General features: G+C 40.8%; 1 protein-coding gene across 3 annotated transcripts; it reads left to right on the plus strand.

Annotated features, from left to right (window-relative positions):
• Positions 1–4,398: 4,398 nt before the first annotated feature.
• LOC129558208 (uncharacterized) lies at positions 4,399–14,122 on the plus strand. 3 transcript variants are annotated; one of them, XM_088839031.1, is made up of 6 exons: positions 4,399–4,429; positions 5,443–5,501; positions 6,905–7,031; positions 11,021–11,176; positions 11,880–11,959; positions 12,677–14,122. In XM_088839031.1, exons 1-6 carry the CDS (start codon positions 4,399–4,401, stop codon positions 14,120–14,122), a joined length of 1,899 nt encoding a protein of 632 aa, XP_088695157.1. The 3 variants fall into 3 exon arrangements, with proteins under 3 accessions (XP_088695157.1, XP_088695159.1, XP_088695158.1); XM_088839033.1 differs by having other exon boundaries at positions 11,021–11,116; XM_088839032.1 differs by lacking the exon at positions 4,399–4,429 and having other exon boundaries at positions 5,403–5,501; positions 11,021–11,116.
• The last annotated feature ends 2,357 nt before the right edge of the window (positions 14,123–16,479 follow it).

The following is a 16,479-nucleotide window of genomic DNA, read 5'->3' on the forward strand; positions in this document are numbered from 1 at the left end:
ATTTCATCAGAGGTGCCTACAAAAATTTTAGATGGCCACAGTTGAAAAGACAGAAGGATATATGGGTCCTAAAGATCAAATCTGAGTTCTCTAACTGGAGATTTGGATGTCATGAGCATAGAGATAGAGTTTAATTTCAAAGGAATGAATAGATGTGGAATGTAAGATTAAGGTGAGAGATGAGGGCCAGGACTGAGCCTTGAGAACAGTCAACAGTGGGAAAGGAGCAGGTCAGTGAGTCCAGAGAAATAAGATGCCAACCAGGAGATGTCACAGAGCCTATGATAGAGGCTGATTTATAGAAGAAAGTAGTGTTAGGATTTTTCTGATGGGTCAACTAAGTCATGGAGAAGGAAATGGCAACCCACTCCAATATTCTTGCCTGGAAACTTCCATGGACAGAGGAACCTGGTGGGCTATACAGTTCATGGGGTTGCAAAGAGTTGGACACAACTGAGCTATTGAGCTTGTAAGTCAAAGACAGAATGGCATTCACTGGATTGATTCTCTTAAATCCTTGGCAGTCTTGGTAGAGCAGTGTCAATGAAACGATGGTGAGGTAGAAACTAGGTTGGAGTGTAATTAAGGGAAGTGAGGAAATGGGGAAAATGTGAGGATAGACTATTCTTTTTTAAAAAAATATTTATTTGGTTGCTCCAGGTCTTAGCTGAAGCGTGTGGGATCACATTTCCTAACCAGGGATCGAACCCGACCACCTGCACTGGGAGCTCAGGTCTTAGCCACTGGACCACCAGGGAAGTCCCTGGGGATAGACTCTTCTTTCAAACAATTTGATGGAGAAAAGGGAAAGAGATTGAGCAGTAACTGGAGGGCTAAGTGGGTTCTAAGCTATGAATTCATTTCAAGATGGGAGATCTTTTTTCTTTGAATTGATTAAGAAGCTTTATTTAGAAAGAAGAGATACAAGCCAATATGTATTAGAAAATACAAGGTAATCTTTAGAAAATGTACAAAAAGTCACTTAACTATTTTTTTGGGGGTGGGGGGTCTCACCCAGTGGCATAGGGGATCTTCCCCAACCAGGGATGGAACCCTCACCCGCTGCAGTGCAATCACACACTCTTAACCACTGGACCAGGGAAGAACCACAGTCACTTAAGATAACACTCAAACTTTGCAAAAACATAAAGGGAAAAGATTAGCCAGGAAAATACCTGTCTCCAAGCCCATGTAGTTTCTCATTTTTTTAAAAAATATTCTTTTCCATTATGGTTTCGAATATAGTTCCCTATGCTGTACAATAGGACCTTGTTGTATGATGGGAGATCTTTGATTATATTTCAATGTTAAAAGTATTAGTACAGGACTTCCCTGGTGGTCCAGTGGTTAGCAAATCTCCCTGCCAATGTAGGGGACATGGGTTCGATCCCTGGTCAGGGAAGATTCCACATGCCTCAGGGCAACTGAGCCTGCAGCAACAACTACTGAGCCAGCACACCCTAGAGCCTGCTCTCTGCAGCAGGAGAAGCCCACCCACTGCAAATAGAGATTAGTACCTGCTCACTGAAACTAGAGATAGCCCATAAAGCAGCAAATATGCAGCACAGCCAAAAATAAATAAAATTTTTTTAAAACAGTATGAGTTCAGTGGAGTAGAAGTTGATGGTAATGGAAAAGAAGAAAGGAGTAACTAATACAGCAAGCTTTCTGAGAAGGTAAGAAGGGATTAGACCAGTCGTTCTTAACCAGGAAATTTTGCCCCCTAAAGGACATTTGGCAATACCCCTTTCACAACTTGAGGGGATACTACTGACATCTTCCTAACCTCAGCTGGTAAAGAATCCGCCTGCAATGCAGGAGACCCTGGTTCAATTCCTGGGTCTGGAAGATCCACTGGAGAAGAGATAGGCTACCCACTCCAGTATTCTTGGGCTTTCCTGGTAGCTCAGCTGGTAAAGAATCTGCCTGCAGTGCTGGAGACCTGGGTTTGATCCCTGAGTTGGGAAGATATCCTGGAGAAGGAAAATGGCATCCCACTCCAGTATTCTTGCCTGAAAATCCCATGGACAGAGGAACCTGGCAGGCTATAGTCCATGGGGTCACAAAGAGTCAGACACAACTGAACAACTTCATCTGCTACTGACATCTAATGGGTAGAGTCCGGGGATGCTACTAAGCGTCCTATAATGCACAGGATAGTACCCTCATAACAATAAAGCCTTTTCTTTCTCAATTGCTTCAGTCACGTCCGACTCTTTGATACCCTATGGACTATAGCCCACCAGGCTCCTCTGTCCATGGGTTTTCCCAGGCAAGAATACTGGAGTGGGTTGCCATGCCCTCCTCGAGGGGATCTTCCTGACCCAGGGATTGAACCTGCATCTCCTGCGTAGGAGATGGTGACTTTAGATAAGAAGGCAGACATATCTTCACCTGCAAAGTGAAAGAAACCATGATGCTGTGGAACTACTTTTGAACTGGTGGTAACACGATGAAAAATCCTTCTTATCATCATTACAGTTGTTCTGTGAAATGAGATGTAATATCATTTGTCTATTTACTTTTGATTGCACTGATTCTTCATTGCTGTGCACAGGCTTTCTCTAGTTGCAGTGAGTGGGGGCTATTCTTAGTTGCGGTGCATGAACTTGTCCTTGTGGTGGTTTCTCTTGTTGCAGAGGACAGGCTCTTAGTTCCCCAACCAAGGATCGAACTCACACCCCCTGCACTGAAAGAGCAGAGTCTTACCCACTAGACCACCAGGCTTCAGTAGTTGAGGCTCATGGGCTCTAAAGCACAGTCTCAGTAGTTCTCACCTGGAACCTTCTCAGATCAGCTATGGAGCCTGCCAGTGTCCCCTGCATTGGCAGGTAGATTCTATCCACTGTGCCACCAGGGAAGTTCCAAGATCATTTGTTATTGAAGAGGCAAAGTTGAGACCATATGAAATTCAAAATCTTGGAGGAATTTTGAAAATGTCTTTAGATAATTAGGAGATTAAATCCCCTGTGGAGCTTTTCCTTTAGTGTTGAGGGCCTATTTAGAGTATGGAACTCAAAATTTTTAGTGATTCTCTTGTATTTTATTGGATGGGAATTACCCAGGCAGAATAGACAAATGATATTATGATTCATCAGAAAGAAATTTGATGTTTTGGAAAATATATTATTGAAGTGATGGGCCGTGACATTCCGTACAGTGCAAAGAAAATGAGGTTTATAATAGCAATATGGTGGAAGTTTGGATGGCTTGGAAACTTCTATGAGGCAGGAGAGAAGATGTAGTGCAGCCAAAAAAGAGTAAGTGGAAGTTTACCTACTGTGTTTATAAAGTGGGAGGTCTGACTTTTTGCCTTTGTAGAAAGCAAGAATCTCAGGTAACAATAAATTCAAGGTATGTGACTGAGATGTGGAAGCCATGGATTGGATGTTTGCTAGTTTATACCCATGAACATGGAATCATCTTGAATTAGAGCAGGGATAAGAGTTAATGTTTTTTAAAAAAACATTAACATCATCTTTTTTAAAAAAAAATTTTAGCCATGCCATGTAGCATGTGGGATCTTAGTTCTCCAACCAGGGATCAAACTCATACCGTCTGCATGGGAAGTGCAGAATCTTAACCACAGTAAAGTCCAGGGATAGAGTTAAAATGATGAATAGGAGTTCGGTGCCAGTGACTTTAATGAGTCAAGTCTATGTTTGGTGCTAATTCAGGTGAGAAGACAGTAAAGTGCCTCAGGGGAGATGGATTTTTTTTTTAATATGGGATTTTTGATAAGTGATGGGTAATGTGGTTTGGTAATGGTAATGTGAAGGATGGGCTTCTCAGGTGGCTCAGTAGTAAAGAATCCTGCCAAGCAGGAGGTGCCAGTTCAGTTCCTAGGTCAGGAAGATCCCCTGGAGAAGGAAATGGTAACCCACTCCAGTGTTCTTGCCTGGGGAATCCCAGGGATGGAGGGGCCTGGTAGGCTGCCATCTATGGGGTCACACAGAGTCGGACACGACTGAAGCAACTTAGCAGCAGCAGCAGCCAGTATTCTTGCCTAGAAATCCCATGGACAGGGGAAGCCTGGCGGGCAACAGTCCACAGGGTCACAAAGAGTGGGACACGACTTAGTGACTAAACAACAATGAAGGATGTATGTGAGGGATGGGAGAGACCAAGATCAGCCCTCACATTGCTTTGAGGTGATGCATGGCATGCATAACAAAGACCCAGGATCAAAGATGGCTTCAGTCTGAAAGGAGCACGCACAGAATGCATGATGATCAAATTGTCTTAAGTGCAAAGGAGAAACAGAAAACTTGTGCATTCTTTTGTTAATATTTCTTTATTCCAGAGCCCTGCCTGGAGTGGATCATAGAAGCAATAAGACGAGCTTCCAGGTTCTCCTGGTTGCTATCTGAGCATACTTACGACTCACAGACTTATAAAATGGCAGCCCCACATCTGTCCACTCTATTTGGTAAGTCCCTAGGGTAGATTCACTTCACCAGGATTAAGTAGGCTCAGTACCTTAGAGCAAGCTCAAAATAAAGGAGTTCAGGAGTCACAGGGGACTGGAAGAAGGGCTGGAATGAGAGGAGGTGGATATGGAGCTCTTTGAACCCTTGGAGCCCCAGAATTGTTCATGTCAGATTCAGTGCCCTTTGGGATTTTAGAGGAAGGACATATATGCCTGGTGGGGAGAGGGAAGAACATTTAAGGGTGGTACTTCTTTATTTCATCAACTTGTTTTATAAAGCTGGGAAAGATAGCAACTTAACCTTTGTGAATTTCAATTTCCTTGTTAAGAAAATTGAGAAGATAAACCCATTTCTCATGGGTATCAAAGCACCCTATTCTCTTTTTTTAATCCAAGTGTAGTTGATTTACAGTGTTGTATTAGTGTATACCAAAGTGATTCAGTGACACATGATTTCTTTTTCATACGCTTTTTCATTATGCTGTGCTTTAAAATAGGACCTTGTTTGTGTTTATATACTTTATATATAGTGGTTTGTATCTTTTAATCCTAGACTCCTAATTTATCCCTCCCCAATCCCCTTTCCCTTTGATAACCATAAGTTTGTTTTCTATGAGTCTGCTTTTGTTTCATAAATAAGTTTGTGTCATATTTTAGATTCCACATGTAAATGACATCATATGATATTTGTCTTTTTGTTTCTGACTTACTTTACTTAATATGATCTCTAGGCTCATCCATATTGCTCCAAATGGCATTATTTCATTCTTTTTCATGGCTGAGTAGTATTCCATTGTATATACTCCCACATCTTTATCCATTCGTCTGTCGATGGACATTTAGGTTGCTTCCATGTCTTGGCTGTTGTGAGTAGAAAGCTTCTATTTTCTGACTCTGGTGGAGCTTGTGTGTGTGTGTGTGACTCAAGTGATATCAGACAACCTCTACACTTGAAAACATTGCGATAATATACATGCTCATGTCATCCTCTCCTCTCACTCTGATTGTTCTAGACCCTTCCTGTGCTCAGGAAAGGATCACAGAGATGAGAAACTTCTGCTCTTGGTTACAGGTGAGTCAAGAATTATTTTCTTTCTCCTAAAATGCATTCCTGTCCCTTGGGGTGAATGTATCTCCTTCAGTACTCTCAAGCCTCAAAACTCAACCTGCGTTTTGGAACTTCTGATAGTGGTTCAAGGACTTCTAAAACAAATTATTCTACCCCACTACTTAACAGGTTTTTTTTTCAGGCATCTCTTCTGCTTAGTGCTGTTAGTAAAAGAAGTAAAAAGTAAAAGAAAATAAAAATAAGAAAAAAAAAGAAAAAGAAAAATTTTAAATAAAAAGAAAAATATAATAGTGTCTTAGTCTCAAAACTGATGCTTTGAAATGTGGCGCTGGAAAAGACTCTTGAGAGTCCCTTGGACTGCAAGAAGATCAAACCAGTCAATCCTAAAGGAAATCAATCCTGAACATTCATTGAAAGTGAAAGTCACTCGGTCGTGTCTGACTCTTTGAGATCCCATGGACTGTACAGTCTATGGAGTTCTCCAGGCCAGAATACTAGAATGGGTAGCCTTTCCCTTCTCCAGGGGATCTTCCCAACCCAGGGATTGAACTCAGGTCTCCTGCATTGCAGGCGGATTCTTTACCAGCTGAGCCACAAGAGAAGCCCCATTCATTGAAGGAACTGAAAGCTCCTGAAAGGAGCTAAAACTGAAGCTCCAATACTTTGGCTACCTGATACGAAGAACTGACTCATTAGAAAAGACTCTGATGCTGGGAAATATTGAAGGCAGAAGGAGAAGAGGGCAACAGAGGATTAGATGGTTAGATAGCGTCATCGACTCAATGGACATGAACTTACGAAAACTCCAGGAGATAGTGAAGGACAGGGAAGCCTGGTGCTATAGTGCATGGGGTTGCAAAGAGTTGGACACAGCTTAGCAACTGCACAACAACAGTGTCAAAAATAATAATAATTTTGAAAAATAATTTTTTTCATTTAGGAAGTATTTCTTTCATTCCTGAAATGTGTTCAGGTCTCTATTTGACACTGAGGATAGAAGAGAATAAGATTGTGGAAGTTCTCAGGCTAGGAGTAGAGAGATACATTCACCATAAATTCTTGAGATTCTTTAAGGAGTGAGCATGAATAGAGAAGGGAAGATTCTGATAACTGGGTCCTGGGGTTTTGTTTTGTTTTAGCCATGCTGTGCCACATGTGGGACCCTAGTTCCCCAACTAGGTATTGAACCCATACCCCCTGAATTGGGAGTGGGGATTCTTAAACATTAGACCACCAAGGAAGTCCCTGAATCTTGGATTAAATGAAGAGTCCTCAGAATCTAGACTTATGAAAGTAAAGACCATGAAGTAAGCAGGTCTTTCATCTCCAGTGCTGTTACCCATGATCCTCTTCCCCAGAACACTGGGATTGGTGACTGGTTGACACGAGATGTGTTTTTATTTTAGAACTCAATCACCTTTGAGGATGTGGCCATAAACTTCACCCAGGAGGAGTGGGCATTGCTGAATTCATCTCAGAGAATGCTGTACAAAGATGTGATGCTGGAGAACTATAGAAACTTGGCTTCACTGGGTAAGGCTGACACAATCCCTTGATTTATTTTATTGAGTTTGAGCATGGATTTCTTGGGTGATTAAGACTTGTGATACAGATATAGGCTTTTTAAAAATTAATTCATTCATGTATTTATGGCTGTTTTGGGTCTTCGCTGTGCTTGGGCTTTTCACTAGTTGGGGCAAGCAGGGGCTACTCTTCATTCCCCTAGTGCAGAGCACAGTTATAGGGGCAAGGGCTCAGTAGTTATGGCACTTGGGCTTAGCTGCTCCAAGATGTATGGGATCTTCCTGGACCAGGGTTGAGCCTGTGTTCCCTGAATTGGCAGGTGGATTGCCAACCACTAGACTACCAGAGAAGTCCCTGTAGGTTTTTAAGAAAAACAGCCGTATTGAGGTATAATTCACATACCATAATTCATTCACTTAAAGTGTACAAAACTAAGCTTTTTAAAGTGTTTTGTTTTTGTTTTAGAGTTGTGCAACCATCAGCACTGTCTAATTCCAGAACATTTTCATTAACCTGCCTACAGGGCGTTTCATTCCTTTCTGCCTTCAGTCCCTGACAACTCACCTACTTTTGTTTTCTATAGGTTTCCCTATTCAGCATTTCATATTAGTGGAATCATACCATGTGTTGTCTTTTGTGACTTACTTTTTTTCACTTAGCATAATGTTTTCAGGATTCATCCATGTTGTGGTATATATCAGTACTTGTAGCCTATTCATTGCTGAATAATATTCTCTTGCATAGATTTACCATATTTTGTTTATCCATCAGTTGATGGACATTTGGATTTTTGACATTTGTTATTACGAATAATGGGTTTCCCAGGTGGCTCAGTGGTAAAGAATCCTCGTGTTAGTGCAGGAGACACAAGAGACATAGGTTCAATCCCTGAGTCCAGAAGATCCTCTGGAGAAGGAAAGAGCAAACCACTCCAGTATTCTTATCTGAAGAATTCCACGGACAGAGGAACCTGATGGGCTACAGTCTCAGTCAGACACGACTTAACAACAAAACACAACCTTATTACAAACAATGCTGTTACAAACATTCACATACAAGTTTTTATGTGGACAAATGTTGTCATTTGTCTTGGGCATATGCCCAAGAGTAAAATTGCTAGGTTATTTGGTAACTTCATACTTTACATTTTTAGACACTGCCAAACTGTTTTCCAAACTGGCTGTGTCATTTTACATTCCCTCCAGTAATATATGTTGATTCCAAATTCTCTATATTTTCTTACCAACACTTATTTCCTGTTTTTTGATTACAGTCATCCTAGTAGTTGTGAAATGGAATTTCATCGTGCTTTAATTTGTATTTCCCTAATGATTAATAATGTTGAGCCCACATCCTCTGCATTGGAAGGTGGATTCTTAACCACTGAACCACCAGGGATATCCCAACTTTCCTAATTCTTTGCTTGATCTCCTGACACCAGGTTATGGTGAAGAAAAATACAGCATTTGTTGCAGGGTGCCAAGCAAGAGAGTGGGAGAAAAGCCTCAGATCCACTCCAAATTGGTCTTTGAATTAGGGTTTGGTTTTTTTTTTTAAGAGAAATAAAAAAGAGACTGGGATTAATTAATCATTATCTTGTGACATTTCTCTGACTTTTCTTAATCGTAGCTTTGGGAGTCAGGATGTCTCTGGTTTAAGATTCTGTGGCCAGGTGGTCCATGACTTCAGGATCAGTTAGCTCATCTTGCTCTGGAGGGAAAAAACCTGAGTTTGTGCACTAATGATGATATCCATAATAGCAGTTTTAGTACATTAATGATGCTACCAAAAACAGCAATTTTAGTCATCTGACTGATTACTGTTCAGTTAGCATAGGATTGAGGTCAGAGGTGGTAAAAGAACAGGAATAAAGTTTTGGATAGCATGATTAATCATAAACTTGGTAAGGGAACTCAGTTTTAGGGAAATCTGGTTTCATTGCTGGCTTTTATTGTTTTCTTGTTGGTGCTTATTTGTTTAGTGACTTTACCAGATGAATTCCATAGATTCTGTATTCCCTGCGTGTGCAGCCACAGTTTTCTCGTAGTTTTTTTTTTTTTAAGTACTTAATTTTTAGAAGCCTGGCTTTTGGGAAGTCACTAGCTGGTCATTATAATTTAGTAGTCCACCAATGATTGGTAAAAAGATTTTCTTAAGTTCCTTGCCTATATCTTTTTTTTTTCATTTGTTTTGTTTTTAAAAGATGTATTAATTTATTGGCTATGGGGGGTCTTTGTTGCTATATGTGGGCTTTCTCTATTTGTGGTGAGTGGGGCCAATTTTTGTTGTATGTGGATTTCTCAGTATGTTGGCTTCTCTTGTTGTAGAGCACAGGCTCTTGAGCGCTCTGGTTTCAGTAGTTGGAGCACATGGACTCAGTAGTTGCTTGCGGCTCGCTGGCTCAGAGCACTCAGGCTTAGTTATTCTGTGGCATGTGGTATCTTCCCAGACCAAGGGTTGAACCAGTGTCCCCTGCATTGCAAGGTGGATTCTTAACCACTGGACCACAAGGGAAGTCCCTTGCCTTTGTCTCTTCCACCTCTTGCCAAGGGGACCTATGGGAGAAGTCACAGCTTTAAGCTTCAGGCAACTTATAAGACAGGCTTAGCTTTCGCTTCCTGCTTAGACTCGGACAGGGTCTTAAAGTCCACCAAAGGACTTGGGACTTAATCTTTCCTAGATATTTCCTGAATATTTGCATAGCCTTGCTCATGCACACAGCCTTTTAGATCATCAGGAACTTGTTGGGAGCTTTTCAGCGTTCCCTGTGGTTGTCTAGTTCTTACTCTTCTTTAAAACTCCCAGTCCATCTTCCATTCTCCCCAAGTGAAATCAGAGCCTTAAGCATCTGGGGATGTTACTAGCAGGTTGCAAGTGTTTTGAATAATGCCTTGGGGTTAAGGACTTTTTTTTAGTCTGTTCATCTAGGCTCTGAGTAAATCAAATAGCCACACAACGCTGAGTATGGAGATTTTCTAAGGAGCTGCAAGTTTAGAAAACAAAAATATTGACTGTGTTCTATGGTTCTTTTAACAGGGCTCCCAAAGAGGTCAGACCACCTCTCTGTTGATTGCAGAGCTTTCTGGCGTTGGCCATTAAGCCACTGAGCTAGGGAGAGTGAAGGGATGAGATAATACTTTTTTACGTTTTATTTATTTATTTGGCTGCATTGGGTCTTGGTTGCAGCACGAGGGATCTTTTTTTGCATCTCACAGACTCTGTAGTTGCAGTGTACAGGCTCAGGTGCTCTGCAGCATGTGGAATCTTAGTTCCCTGACTAGGAATCAAACCACATCTCCTGTATTGCAAGGTGAATTCTTAACCACTGGACCCCCAGGGAAGTCCCTGGTTCAGTTCAGTTCAGTTCAGTCACTCAGTCGTATCCGACTCTTCGCGACCCCATGAATCACAGCACGCCAGGCCTCCCTGTCCATCACCAACTCCCGGAGTACACTCAAACTCATGTCCACAGAGTCGGTGATGCCATCCAGCCATCTCATTCTCCGTCATCCCCTTCTCCTCCCGCCCCCAACCTTTCCCAGCATCAGAGTCTTTTCCAGTGAGTCAACTTGTCGCATGAGGTGGCCAAAGTATTGCAGTTTCAACTTTAGCATCAGTCCCTCCAATGAACACCCAGGATTGATCTCCTTTAGAATGGACTGGTTGGATCTCCTTGCAGTATAAGGGACTCTCAAGAGTCTTCTCCAACACCACAGAAGTCCCTGGTAGGGCTTCTTAAAATAGCCTTAAAATGTCACATATCCTGTTCTTTTACCAAGGTTCAATGATTTCTCTAGACAATTTTCCATTTGTGGAAAGTTGATCTCCCAAATGCTTTACTTTTGCTTTCTCTGTTAGAAGTTTATCATCATTTTGCTCTCTGTAATGTCACAATTGTCAATCTTCAGAACCTCAAAGACCAAGTTCTTGCCACAGTTTGATGATAGTTTTTGTCATACACTGCATGGCCATTTCATATGTATCATCCCCAATTATAGGACATCAACTCTGCAAACCTCCTCTCATCATCCATCTGGAGCAGGAAGATGAAATGAAGATAGTAGAGCGAAGAATTCACCAAGATACCTGTTCATGTGAGCACCAGGCATATATGAATGTTTTGCCTACAAGATCTGTTTGGGGTGAAGGAAAAGGTGCATTATGAAATGTCAATCAGGAGACTTTAAAAAATAACCGCTTTTATTTACGGAGAAAGCAGAGACCCTTTGGTGTGAGCTTCCTTATGTAGTTCCAGCTTTCCCTGATCTTTCACTTTTTGCCTTTCATTTCATACTTTCCTGTGAAAGATCTGTCTTGATTTTTAATATTTACATTTCGAATCATTGTCTGACTCTTCCCATTTTGCATAGGTAATGATGGCTTGTCAACAACATGACTTTCATTCAAGACGGAATGATTCCTTAGTAAATTCTGTGAAATCCTAAACCATGTAAATGTCATCAGTTTCACCGTAAATGGATTTTTCTTTCATATTGTCTTCCTAAGTCCAGGATCAATATTTGAAGAGAAATCCACATGGAGCTTACTATTTTGGTCATCATCCCACAATTTTATTTAATTAATTTTTATTGGTGTAATAGTTAATTTACAGTGCTGTGTTAGTTTCTGCTGTACAGCAAAGTCAGTCAGTTATAGATATATCCACTCTTAGATTCTATTCCAATACAGGTCATCAGAAAGTACTGAATAGAGTTCTCTGTGCTATACATTCCACCATTTTGTATAGGAGCATGAGGTTACGTTTCCCATTTGTTTCAGATTGGGGTTGGGCATTAACTGTTTTTGTCAATATATGGTCACCATGTCTTTTCCAAAACTCTTCCCTACTTTGTTCAGATGAGATGATTCTCCTTAAAACCGAACAACCACAGCAAGAACAAGGTATTTTGGAGAAATATATGCTCAATGGCAAGAAGGTAAGATTCACATGGGATAATTTCTTGTCCTCACCTTAGAAGTCCAGAATTCTATAAGATAGAAAAGAACTTGAGCAGGGTTCCCCATTCCCTGTGTCATGGACTGCTACCAGTCTGCACAGCAGGAGGTAAGTGATGGGTGACCCCATTGCTCACATTGCCACCTGAACTCTGCCCCCTGTCAGATCAGGAGCAGCATAATAAATACAATGCACTTGAATCATCCCAAAACCATCCCCACCCCCATCCATGGAAAAATTGTCTTCCACGAAAACCAGTCTCCGGTGCCAAAAAGGTTGGGGACTGCTTGACTACAGGGTAATCCAAGTGATATCACACTTATCACAGAAAGCAGAAGCTACTGTTAAGTTTTCATTTGAAGAAAAATCATAACTTAGCTCCAAAAATGGTTTCATAAAATCCCTAATGTAAATATTTGCATAATGGAATTTAGATATTAAATGTTTAAGATATCATTCACCCTAAGGCAATTTTATCTTAAATTTGTTGAAGAAACTTTAGTGGGATCTACCTGGTATAGCAATCTGCTTATTCAAGCTAATAAATTCAGTCAGAAACTGTGCATATTCACTGAGAAAATATGAAACTCTCATGCTAATAAAGTGCTTGTTAGACATGTCAGAATTCATGCCAGGGGAGAGTCTCAGTCATGAACATGATAAATCTCATGATCATAATTTGTATTTTAATCATTAGGAACAAACTCTTGGAGGCAATACAATTCAATGCAGAGAAATTGTTGAAACCTTGAGTGTGAAATCTGGCATTATTCAGAATAAGAGAATTTACCCAGGCAAGAAACTCCATCAATACCCTGACTCTGCAGAAGCCCTTGGTGAATCTTCACATCTGAAGTCACATGAGAGAATTCTTCCTCAGAAAAAATCATATAACTGTGAAACAGATGAAAATTCCTTCATCAGGAGCTCTAACTTAGCCAACCACAAGAGACAACATACAGGAGAGGGATCCTATGAATGCAGTGACTGTGGGAAAGTCTTAAATTCAATCTCACATCTTAAGAAGCATGAGAAAACTCACATTAGAGAGAAACCTTTTGAGTGTAGTCAGTGTGGTAAAGTATTACAGAGCCATGGGTCCATTAAGTTGCACATGAGAACCCACACTGGAGAAAAGCCATTCAAGTGTGATCAGTGCGAGAAATCCTTCAGCTCAAGCTCTTACCTTCTGCGTCACAAGAGAATTCATACTGGAGAGAAGCCCTATGAGTGTCATGACTGTGGAAAAACCTTCCGAGATAGCTCACTTCTCAAACAGCATGCAAGGACACATTCAGGAGAAAAACCCTACAAATGTAATCAATGCAACAAAACCTTCAGTAGAAATGCTGGGCTTACCATACACCAGATAACACATACTGGAGAGAAACCCTATAAGTGCAATGATTGTGGAAGAACCTTTAGTGTTCTCCTATACTTTAAACAACATAAGATAATCCACACTGGAGAGATAGTCACTGAATGTAGTCTCTGTGGTAAAGCCCTAAAGAGTGAGGCATCTCTTAAGACACACATGAGGATACATACTGGAGAGAAACCTCACAAGTGTAATCAGTGTGGGAAAGCTTTTAGGCTGAGCTCCAGCCTTACCACACATAAGAAAATTCATACTGGAGAGAAACCCTGTAAGTGCAATGACTGTGGGAAAGCCTTCAGGGATCGCTCATGCCTTAAAGAACATGTGAGAATTCACACTGGAGAAAAACCCTTTACATGTAATCAGTGTGGAAGAGCCTTCAGAGTGAAATCTTTCCTCATGTTACATAAGAAAATTCACATGAAAATGAAGTATGAATGTAAGGAATGTGGGAAAACCTTCCGTGGTCTCTTATCTCATGGGAGGCATATGAAAATTCATACCAGGGGCAAGAAACCTTTTAAGTGCAGTGAATGTGGAAAAGCTTTTAGCAGGCATTTTTCCCTTACAATACACCTGAGAACTCACACAGGGGAGAAACCCTATGAGTGTAATCAATGTGGAAAATCTTTCAGTGTAAAGTGTAATCTCACTGTGCACAAAAGAATACATACTGGAGAAAGACCCTATAATTGCAAGATCTGTGGGCACAGTTTCAGTAAACTCTTACCCTTGCAGCGTCACGAGAGAACTCATGCTCAATAAGTTCCTTTTGATGACATCCACGTAAAGTAGCTTTCAGGGAACTCTCAATCTTTAAGACATACAACAAAATGCTAAGTGGAAAGAACTGGTTTTGAATAATGTGAGAAAGCCTCTGAATAATGCATATATGGGAGAAGCCTAAGTTATGCAATGACTGTGAGAAATTTTTTATTCATTCATTATCCCTTAGAAGATATGTAGTAATGCTGAAAGAAAATGTTTTAATATCTTCAAGACTTGTTACTTAAGAGGAATAAAAACCTAATGTTTTAAGCCACCACATTTTCTGTGTATTTTTTCTTTTGTTTTCCGTGTGTGTGTGTGTGTGGTGGTGATGGTAGTGGTGGTGGTGATGTGTGCTAGGTTACTTCAGTCATGTCCAACTCTTTGCAACCCTATGTACTCTATGGTGGTGGTGGGAGGGAGTATTTTTTTTTCTTTCTCCTAGTTGGCTGTAATCACTAACCAATATAGTCCACAGATGGTCAGTTTTTAAAAATAACTTTTACATATGGTAACAAAATTGAAAAACTATTTAGTATGGGGATATAGGTTTGATAGATATTTGCATGCATGCTTAGTCACTCAGTCATGTCCAACTCTTTGCAAACCCATGGACTGTAGCCCACCAGACTCCTCTGTCCATGAGATTCTCCAGGCAAGAATTACTAGAATAGTAGCCATTCTCTTCTCTAGGGGATCTTCCCAACCCAGGGATTGAACCTAGGTCTTCAGGATTGCAGGTGGATTCTTTACTGTCTGAACCACTGAGGAAGCCCCTTAATAGATGTTTGCCTATTAGATAAAGCTCTTGAGTTGTGCTTACAAATCACCTGTGTACCTCTATGCTTTTTGTCTCCTATCACGTCCTGCACAAGGTCTGTAGTGAGTCTTCCCATAAAGACTGCAGGTGGTTGAATTCTTCCTAGAATTATGAACTTTTCACAACACATTTTGTTTATACATTTAATATATACGAGAATGAACAAATGCATGAATCTTTACAAGGTAAAACACCTCTGGGACAGGGTGGCCTGGCATCCTGGTGTGCTGCAGTCCATGGCATCACAGAGAGTCAGACACAACTTAGTTACTGAACAACAGCAGAATACCTCAGTGTTAACTATTGCAAGCTCTGATCAAGATATAGAATATTATGGGCACTACTAATCACTCTGATTCCTGCCATCAGAATGTAGGTACTCTATGGAATCATGTATTTTTAATTCTTTTTTAAAATTGAAGTACAGTTGATTGACAGTGTTGTTCTGGTGTTCAACAAAGTGACTCAATAATACATATATATGTATGTTGTTGTTCAGTCGCTAAGTCTCATCTGACTCTTTGCATGTCAAACTGTAGCACACCAGGTTCCTCTGTCCATGGGCTTTCCCAAGCAAGAATACTGGAGTGGGTTGGCATTTCCTTCTGCAGGGGATCTTCCCGACCGAGGGATCAAACATTGGCAGGTGGATTCTTTACTACTGAGCCACCAAAGAAGCCTCTATATATATACATATTTTTTTCATATTCCTTTCCATTATGGTTTATTCAGTTCAGTTCAGTTCAGTAGCTCAGTCATGTCTGATTCTTTGCGACCCCATGAACCGCAGCACACCAGGCCTCCCTGTCCATTACCAACTCCTGGAGTCCATCCAAACCCATGTCCATTGAGTCAGTGATGCCATCCAACCATCTCATCCTCTGTCGTCCCTTTCTTCTCCTGCCCTCAATCTTTCCCAGCATTAGGGTCTTTTCCAATAAGCTTATTATAGGATATTGAATATAGTTCCCTGTGCTATACAGTAGGACCTTGTTGTTTATATATATAGTAGTTTGTATCTGCTAACCCCAGTATACTAATTTATTCCCTCCTCACTCCCTTTTCTCATTTGGTAGCCGTGAGTTTGTTTTCTATGTCTGAGTCTGTTTATGTTTTCTAAGTAAGTTCATTTGTGTCTCTTTTTTTTTGACTGTGCAGCTTGCAGGGTCTTAGTTCCTTGGCCAGGGATCAAAACCAAGCCCTGAAAAAAGAACAAGAAACCAGGCCCTGGCAGTCAAGCACAGAGTCCTAACCACTGGATGGCCAGGAAATCCCCTAGAAACATATATTTTTAAAACAACTTTGTTGAGATATAATTCACGTACCAAAAAGTTCACCCATTCAAAGTGTACAATTCATTGACTTAAGTTATGTGTACTCTTGTGCCTGATATCACACGTTGTCATTTGTGCCTGGCCTCTGCTCAGCGGTACATTTTTGAGATACATTTTTGCTGTTGTATCTAGCCAGAGTTTATTTTCATTGTTGCATAGTTTTCCATAGAATGAATTTGTACACTGTATTGTTCAACTGT

The sequence above is a fragment of the Moschus berezovskii genome, chromosome 8 (assembly GCF_049115385.1).
Source record: "Moschus berezovskii isolate FMDL1 chromosome 8, NW_MosBer_1.0, whole genome shotgun sequence".
In the NCBI taxonomy this organism is placed as follows: Eukaryota; Metazoa; Chordata; class Mammalia; order Artiodactyla; family Moschidae; genus Moschus; species Moschus berezovskii.

Excerpts from the sequence above, each read along its gene's own strand:
- LOC129558208 (XM_088839031.1), top strand. The coding sequence starts at position 4,399 with ATGGCAGCCCCACATCTGTCCACTCTATTTG. Across the intron at positions 5,502-6,904 it reads ACTTCTGCTCTTGGTTACAG|AACTCAATCACCTTTGAGGA; the intron begins GTGAGTCAAGAA and ends TTTTTATTTTAG. Across the intron at positions 11,177-11,879 it reads TGTTTGGGGTGAAGGAAAAG|ATGAGATGATTCTCCTTAAA; the intron begins GTGCATTATGAA and ends TACTTTGTTCAG.